The sequence below is a fragment of the Borostomias antarcticus genome (genome assembly GCF_949987555.1).
Source record: "Borostomias antarcticus genome assembly, chromosome: 6".
In the NCBI taxonomy this organism is placed as follows: Eukaryota; Metazoa; Chordata; class Actinopteri; order Stomiiformes; family Stomiidae; genus Borostomias; species Borostomias antarcticus.
Window position 1 is genome coordinate 17,337,092 of NC_140239.1, and position 8,858 is coordinate 17,345,949.

The window sequence follows — 8,858 nt, forward strand, 5'->3', positions numbered from 1 at the left end:
AGCTAAGCTAACATACAGACGCTTGTCTTTAAGTAGGTCTTAACTGGGTCAGAAGACAGATCATGTCACGGTGTCGAATGCAATCCTGCTCAATATAGTCATTTGTCAATCCGCCAGGTCAAGATTAACCCCGTTGTCAGGACGACCGGAACATTCTAGACCATGTCCAATGTCTGGTTGAGCAATCCTACACCTGTTACTGCTTGAAAATGACTGGTCAGCAGAGAATATTCTTCGGGCCTCTATTGCCCTACATGACTCCGACTGTGTGGCTATTCCTATGGCCTAGAGGTCATCAGAGTTCAGTTCCTCTCTACTGTAGCAGACTAACCAATACTGTGTTATATAGAAAACAGAAAAAGGTGAAGTTTTGCCTACTTCAAGTCCCACAGCCCCTGGTCCAGCCTGATTGTACTGGTACCGAAGCCCGATGGAACATGGAGGTTCTGCAATGATTTTCGTAAGCTGAATGAGATATCTAGTTTTGATGCCTATCCAATGCCCCGTAGATGAGCTCATAGAGCGGCTAGGAGGATCCCGGTTTGTCTCCACCCTGGACCTCACCAAGGGGTACTGGCAGGTGCCACTCACCCCTCAGGCGAGAGAAAAAACAGCTTTCGCAACCCCGGACGGGCTGTTCCAGTACACTGTGCTGCCCTTCGGAGTGCACGGTGCCCCGGCCACTTTCCAACGGCTGATGGATCGGATTCTCTGGCCCCATGTGGAGTATGCTGCGGCATATCTAGATGACATCGTCATCTACAGCCCGGGCTGGAAGACCCATCTGACCCAGAGCATTGCGCCAGGCCGGACTCACTGCCAATCCCAGGAAATGTCGATTCGGGTTGGAAGAAGCCTCATACCTAGGAAATAAGATCGGTCGGGGTTGTGTGAGACCCCAGGAGAAGAAAGTAGAGGCCATCGCCTCGTGGCCCACCCCTTAGACCAAAAAACAGGTGAAGTCCTTCCGGGGGCTGGTAGGCTACTACCAATGGTTCGTCCCCCACTTCACATCCCTCGCTGCCCCACTCCACGACCTGACCCAAAAACGGTTGCCCGAGAAGCTGGTCTGGACCCCTGAAGCCGATACCGCATTCAACACCCTCAGGCACGCTCTCTGTTCTGAACCTGTACTAACCACCCCTGACTTTACCCTACCCTTCATTGTGCATACAGATGCGTCCGATGTAGGCCTAGGAGCAGTGATGTCGCAGGAGCGAGATGGGGAAGAGCACCCTGTGGTTTATGTAAGTAGGAAACTCCTCAAACACGAAAGGGCTTATTCGACTGTAGAGAAGGAGGCACTGGCCATTAAATGGGCTTTAGAACACCTAAAATACTACTTCCTAGGCAGGCGTTTCCGCCTGGTGACGGATCATGCTCCCCTCAAATGGTTGAGCGCGGCCAAAGACACCAATGAGCGAATAACACGGTGGTTCCTCAGCCTGCAGAATTTCGACTTTCAGGTCGAGCACCGTCCGGGACGGTGCCATACCAATGCGGACGCCCTCTCCTGGGGGGACACCTGAAACTGGGCCATCTGGGGAGGCCCCGGCCTTGTTCCAAGGGGGGGGGGATGTGGCATCCTCCTGCCCGTTGGGCGGCACAAGGCTGCCCCAGCGGTGCTGCCTCCGGGCACAACAGTGCCCAAAGCCGAGCGCCAGCTCAACACTCAACCTCAGCACCAGGGACAGCGCCAGCCCGACACCCACCTTCAGCACCATGGACAGCGCAGCCAGGTTGTGGACAGCGTCTACAGGCCATACCTGATCACCACGGCAACGCTGTTCCCCAGCTGCCCCAAATCAGCACGTCAGCGTGGAGCTGCAGCAACCCCAGCTGCAGCCAATCAAGCAGGGCACAAAAGACCAGCAGAAGGGTCGAAGAACAATCAGTATTGGACTCAGTAAGTAGGGGAAACCTAGGCTCTACAGCTGTGTAAATTGTGGCATTTTTCGCTACATCCCTTTTTTTGTTGTTGTTCGCTTTCAGGTCTAAACCTGACCCCGGCCTCCCTGAGACCTGCTCTGCCCAGCTGAAGGAGACCGGGAACCGAGTCAGCACGGCTGACCGTTTTGTTTCTTTATGACGTTTTTCTGTTGGATACCCTGAGTGGGATTTTTTCAATAAATGCGAAGAGCGCAGACCTGCCCACGGACTCAGACTCCCTCTTGTTCTTCACCTGCCTCACTGCCTTGCTTGTGACAATATATTAGTATAGCCTATATCAGTGTATATATACATTAATTTCAAATAAGAGTTCTAAGAGTTTACTTTTTACCCGGCTGCACCATGGTTGCATGCCTCTGCCCTCTGTGGCCATCTACAAATGCTTATTGTAGTTGTAAGTATATCCCTTTCCTCTAAAATTCTCAGTGAGAAATGTAAACTCTACTTTCCACTGAGGCTGGAATTTACATTCCACTGAGGCTGGAATTTACATGAGTTTTTCTTTGGAGAGCTCATTCTCTCTTCTGTCAGTCAAGAGACGATAGACGCTAGATCCTCAGGGAGAAAGTCCTGTAGCGCACGCGCGGACTACACAGCTACCATGGAAACCAAACAACAGTGTAGCTTTATTGAAGTCCAAGTGGAAACAGTAAAATTTGGAGCGTTATGTTAGAATGAAACAGGTCGTGACTCGTGAGTAAATCTGATTGTCAGAAATCGGGAGAAATGCGGGAGAAATATGACCCCGGGAGAAAACCGGGAGAGGGCACTGAAAATCTGGAGTCTCCCGCGAAAATCGAAAATTTTCTGTCCCAAAACAGCAAGCTTTTGAAATGAATGAAACTCACATGAACATGAGACACTTCAGACAGTCTGAAATACGGAGAGGAGTGACGCATTACCCATCAGGATCTCAAGGATGTGGCAGGTGTGGGGGTGTGTGTACGAACGGAGAATGTGTGTATAGGGGTGTAAATGGAGAGAGAGTGTGTGTAGGGGGAGTGTATGGAGAAAGAGGGAGAGAGAGAGTATGTGTGTATGTGTGTTTGGGGATGGGGGGGTGTATGGAGAGGGAGAGAAAGAGAGAGTGTGTGTGTGTGTGTGTGTGTGTGTGTGTGTGTGTGGTGAGTGTATGGAGAGAGAGAGGGAGAGAGAGAGAGAGTGAAGGGGTCCAAGGCGTGAGTGTGTATGTTTGAAGGAGAAAAGAGACAGCTGGCATCTTCAAAGACAAGCTACTGCTGGAATGGTGTTGGCATCAAAAGTCATTTTGTCATCTAGGCTGGTGCTCAAGTACCTATATTGGCTTACTGTCTCCACAGCTATGCCATTGATAAAAGTCAGTGCCGTGACAGGATGGTTTGGGCGAAAGTCGATAAGCATCTCTTTGTTCTTAGAGACATTATTGAGTTGCTAGTGGGAGTTGTCACATCATTTGATGAAATTGTCCAAGACTGCTGGCCAACCTCATAGTCCTGCAGGATGCGTACAATCACAGAATCATCAGCAAACTTGATTATGAACCTTGACTCAAACATACTCTGGCAGTCATTGAACACAATAAACAAAGGTGACAGAATGCACCCCTGGGTGATCCTGCAGAACAAATCAGGGCCTCGGACCAAGTGTCATTAACATGGGTTCTCTGTTACCTCATTGTCAGGAAGTTGGCCAGCCAACGTATAGTGCCAAAGTCAATGCCAGGTATTCCGGAAAGCCTGCGAGCTAGAATATGGGGCTGCAGTAGTTGAAAGCTGATGAGAAAACAAAGCATAAATGTGCATACATGCGTCTTCTTGCTCTCCAGGTGCCCAGCAAGAAAGTCAGCAATGATGCTGTGGTATCCACTGCCCCCTCGCTTGATACGTGAGTTGGAATGGGTAAATTATGCCCTGTGTAATGGCCAGTAAGATCCTCTTCATGATTTTTCAAAACCTTTTATAACTAATGTGGTAAGAGCTATGACTTGGTTTGTACTGGACCCAAATGCACAACTCAGGAGATAGGAGAAAAATTAAAATGACTTCTGGGCTTTTAATAGGAAGAAAAGCAACATGTCAAAATCATAATCCGTAATCATGGTCAAGTTCAAAGGGTGTCAAGTGATCAGCAAATTCAGTCCAGTAGTCTGTAATCCAAAGTCAAGGTTGACATTCAGAAGGGGTGTCAGGGAAGCTAAGTTTCAATCCAGAGGTAGCTAGGCAGGCAAGCTGGGCACTGGGTCACAGGAATGAGAAGATCTGGTGATGATTGACGAGATGACCAGGTTCTTGTAGGGAGATGAGTAGATGATGATTGGAGTCAGCTGCGCAGCACCCACCCGTAAGATCATTCACCAATTAGCTGCAGCCATTTTCACCTGTGGCGAAGTGCGTGCTGCGCTTTTGCCAAGGTACTGGGCGTCTCTGGATCGGATTCCGGACACGCCCCGGCCCCGGAGGGCCGGAACTCGGGTGAGTCCAAACGGCGCAGGGCAGAGCCGCACCGGGGACCCGGAGGAGGCAGAAGGGGGCCAATTGTGGACGCGAGGACCATAGAGCAGTAACATGCCACATGAAAATAAACAGTCTATGGCGTTGATCTAACTCAGTCTAACACATTAACTAACATTGTGGCCAGCTAAAGGAGTTCTGGCTTACGGAAGTCAAGGCAAATTAAAAATCAACCAATCGAAATAGCCCACACACACTAAACTCTGATTTCAAATCGGGCTGTTGCATGCACAACATTTGAATTTGGATTTAGCTTGCAAAACAGCATGAGAAGGACTTATAAATTAAGTGAATTAAACGGGATTGGGTTACGAGATAAGCTTTTTGTGATTAATTACGGGTAGTTAATACGGCTGAGTCATGAAATGATAGAAGGTCCAAGAGGATCCGTTAACGTATCCTCAATTAGCTATCTAGCTACAGTATCTAACATTAATAAGTGGTTATGGTTGTATGTACAAGTCATTTAGAGACTTCAGAATCCTCTTCCACTGTAGGCCTATGTGACCATCAATTTGATTTCACTCCCTGACAATCCTGACAATCGAGAACATGTGGACTAGGGATGCACAATACTGTATATCGGCAATCATATCGGTATCGGCTGATGTTAGTCATTTTGTAATATATCAGTATCGGCCCATGTGCAAAACAGGGCTGATGTGAACAACCGATAATTATTTCTGTCTATCTGCTGTTGTGTGTGTTGTTTTTGAGAGGAAACAATGTGGTATCTCTATGATTTATCAGCTTTTCCAAGTGTTTTGGAGATAGAGACAGTGTTTACCTGTGTTTTTCAGTATGTATAACATTTGATGATCATAGAAACGTGTTTTTATACAGAACATATCGACATCGGTAAATATTGGTTATTGGCCATAACAGCAATGTTAATATCTTTTATCGGTATCGGCCAAAATTATCGGTGCATCCCTAATGTGGACTGTCCACAAACAAGTCCATGTCAGAAAGCCAACAAATTTAGCTGAACTGCACCGATTCTGTCAAGAGGAGTGGTAAAATCTTGTGGATAGCTACCAAAAGCTGAAAATTGAGAACAGCCAACGGACCAAATATTAGATACATTGCTGTATGTATACTTTTGACCTAGCAGAGTTGGTCAAATTTTCAGTAGACCCATAATAAATTAATAAAAGAACCAAACTTTATGATTTTTTGTGACAAAGAAGTATGTGCTCCAATCACTCTCACAGAAAAGTAAGAGTTTTTTTCTGGGAAATTCTGGGAAACTCAAGACTGCCATGGCATACATGTTCTTTACAAGTGTATGTCAACTTTTGACCACAACTGTATCTTCCTGGGAATAATGATTTGTTAACAGAATGTAATATATATATATAGCTTGACACAGTGAAAGTCAGTTCAAAGTACAATAATCTTTAAAAACATCCCAGTTGGTACTGTTAAAACAGCCATTCAGTTCATGAATAGCGCCCTCTTCCACACAACACCCTCTTTGCGCTCAACTTTCCCTCTCTTGAGGGCGGCTTGATAGACCGGGGCTAGAAGGACACAGTTGTGGTCAGAAGAGCCTAGTGGCACCATTGCATAAGATTTAGAGGCTGCCTTTATGGATACTCCATAGCATGAGTCCAGCACGTTACCATGTGTTGTTGGACAGCTTACATACTGGTAGAAATGACCAAAGGGCTTCTTAAGACATAGCGCCTGATCTACTAAGATCCCAAATAAAGAGCGCAGAATTGCGTTGGCAGTCCTTTAGATTGCATGTTTAGTTGGAATGCATTTTGCCGGTGATCTATCAAGGATAATTGCGTAAATGACAACAGGTGCAAAAGTGTGAAGACAGCCCTATTTAAAAACAGGCCTACTACAGTGCAAACATAAAAAGAATACAATTATTTATTTTTATCTAGCATGACACCTTGGCTCGGTGGTAACGTTATAGAACCACACGACACACTGGAAATAACCCAGATCTCCTGTGTGGGAAAATATTGACCTTAAAATTAATCAATACAAAAATAGCACATAGTAGACTTTGTAACCTTATAGACTCAAATCTTTTCCAAATTGAGTTACCTACAGTACAAGTCGCCATCTCGCAACTTGAAGAAGAGAGCACATCACAATGAAGTAATTAAAGCTGCTATGCAGCGATGAGGTGGGGCCAGGTAATTTCCGACAAGTTTAGGAGCAATAAGCTAGAGAATAGAAAGACGACAACAAGAAAGTTGACATTCCAATGTTCATTTTGTACATTCGTATCGTATCGTAAAACATTTGTAAAACATTTTGATGCATTGTAAGCTCGATTTTGATAATTCAACAATCTGGTCAATGAGTTTGTGAATTACAGTCTGAAGATCCAGTGTAGCAAGTTTGGTGTTAATTGATTGAAAAATGTGGGATGAGATATGTTTATTAATTTTTACAGGTTTTGTTTGCTTTTCTTCATAATTGAACATTAACTTCAGCAGCTGTGTACTCAGTCAGTTGCCAATCAATCGATTTAGTCATTGTAATCCTCAGCGGGGGTTGGGTAGGGTTGCCAACAGCGATGTCTCCGATTCGTGGAGCTTGTGTTGGATTGTGGGTAATGTAGTTTTCTCTGTAGGAAGTGTTGGTTTCAGAGGACAGAATTAAACATATTTTTAAAAATTCAATTTTTGAGATAAAATTCTGAAAGCAATCACACTACATCTTGGATATGTGGCCAATGTTTTCACTTTTCATGAGGATGATCAGACATTGATTTGGCGAGAATTAATAGGAACTGTATACAGAACTGTTAACAGTAAAACTTTTTGATGTGCTGTGGGATCAATTTTTCATATTTCAAAAATCTGTGAGGATTGTTTGGTAAGGACAGTCTGAAGACACAGTATATCAATTTTTGTGTCAATTGAACAAAAAATGTGGGAGGATATAGGTTTGATAGGTTTTACAGTTTATGAAAAAATCTGAGTGATGGACTTCAAAATTCCTGCAAGGTCAGAGCGTATGAAAGTTTTGTCTCACTTGGGACTACATTGACATGGTGGTCTTACAGTGATAGCACCTATGGCTGATTTGTTATGATTTTTTAAAGTTTTAAGCTTTAGACTGTTGCTGTAGCGCCACCTTCAGCTTTATTGACCTACAATGCAGGTTGAGGACTTTGGGTATAGTACTGGAGCTATGTGCAAAGATTGGTGATTTTTTGTCCACAGGAAGTCAGATTTCAGTGGAAGATGCAGAATAATAATAATAATTAAAGCTGCTACGCAGCGATGAGGCGGGGCCAGGCAATTTCCGACAAGTTTAGGAGCAATAAGCGAGAGAATAGGAAGACAACAAGAAAGTTGACATTCCAATGTTCATTTTGTACATTCATATGGTATAGTAAAACATTTGTAAAACGTTTTGATGCATTGTAAGATCGATTTTGATAATTCAATAATCTGGTCAATGAGTTTGTGAATTACAGTCTGAAGATCCAGTGTAGCAAGTTTGGTGTTAATTGATTGAAAAATGTGGGATGAGATATGTTTATTAATCTTTACAGGTTTTGTTTGCTTTTCTTCATATTTGAACATTGACTTCAGCAGCTGTGTGCTCAGTCAGTAGCCAATCAATCGATTTAGTCATTGTAATCCTCGGCGGGGTAGGGTTGCCAACAGCGATGTCTCAGATTCGTGGAGCTTGCGTTGGATTGTGGGTAACGCAGTTTTCTTTGCATGAAGTGTTGGTTTCAGAGGACAGAATTAAACATATTTTTAAAAAATTCAATTTTTGAGATAAAATTCTGAAAGAAATCATACTACATCTTGGATATGTGGCCAATGTTGTCACTTTTTATGAGGATGATCAGACATTGATTTGGCGAGAATTAATAGGAACTGTATACAGAACTGTTAACAGTAAAACATTTTGATGTGCTGTGGGCTCAATTTTTCATATTTCAAAAATCTGTGAGGATCGTTTGGTAAGGACAGTCTGACGATACAGTAGATCAATTTTGGTGTCAATTGAACCAAAAATGTGGGAGGAGATAGGTTTTACAGTTTATGAAGAAATCAGAGTGATGGACTTCAAAATTCCTGCAAGGTCAAAGCATATGACAGTTTTGTCTCAATTGGGACTACATTCACGTGGTGGTTTTACAGTGATAGCACCTATGGCTGATTTGTTATGATTTTTTAAAGTTTTAAACTTTAGACTGTTGCTGTAGTGCCACCTTGAGGTTTATTGACCTACAATGCAGGGTGAGGACTTTGGGTATAGTACTGGAGCTATGTGCAAATTTTGGTGATTTTTTGTCCACGGGAAGTTAGACTTCAGTGGAAGATGGAGAATAATAATATAGGCAAATACAATAGGGTTCCGGCAGCTATGCTGCCTGGCCCCTAATAATAGTAATAATAACTAGAAAGTACATTTCCTGGAGAAAATGTG

At 43.9% G+C, this 8,858-nt stretch overlaps 1 protein-coding gene across 1 annotated transcript in view; it reads right to left on the reverse strand.

Annotated features, from left to right (window-relative positions):
- Positions 1–1,346: 1,346 nt before the first annotated feature.
- LOC311310521 (dystrophin-like) overlaps positions 1,347–8,858 on the reverse strand; it is a gene marked incomplete at both ends in the record, with an annotated part of 146,912 nt that continues 139,400 nt past the window's right edge. Inside the window, one exon of the mRNA XM_084440030.1 lies at positions 1,347–1,766. Coding sequence (XP_084296156.1) covers positions 1,347–1,766 — 420 coding nt within the window. The remainder of the gene's footprint in view (positions 1,767–8,858) is intronic.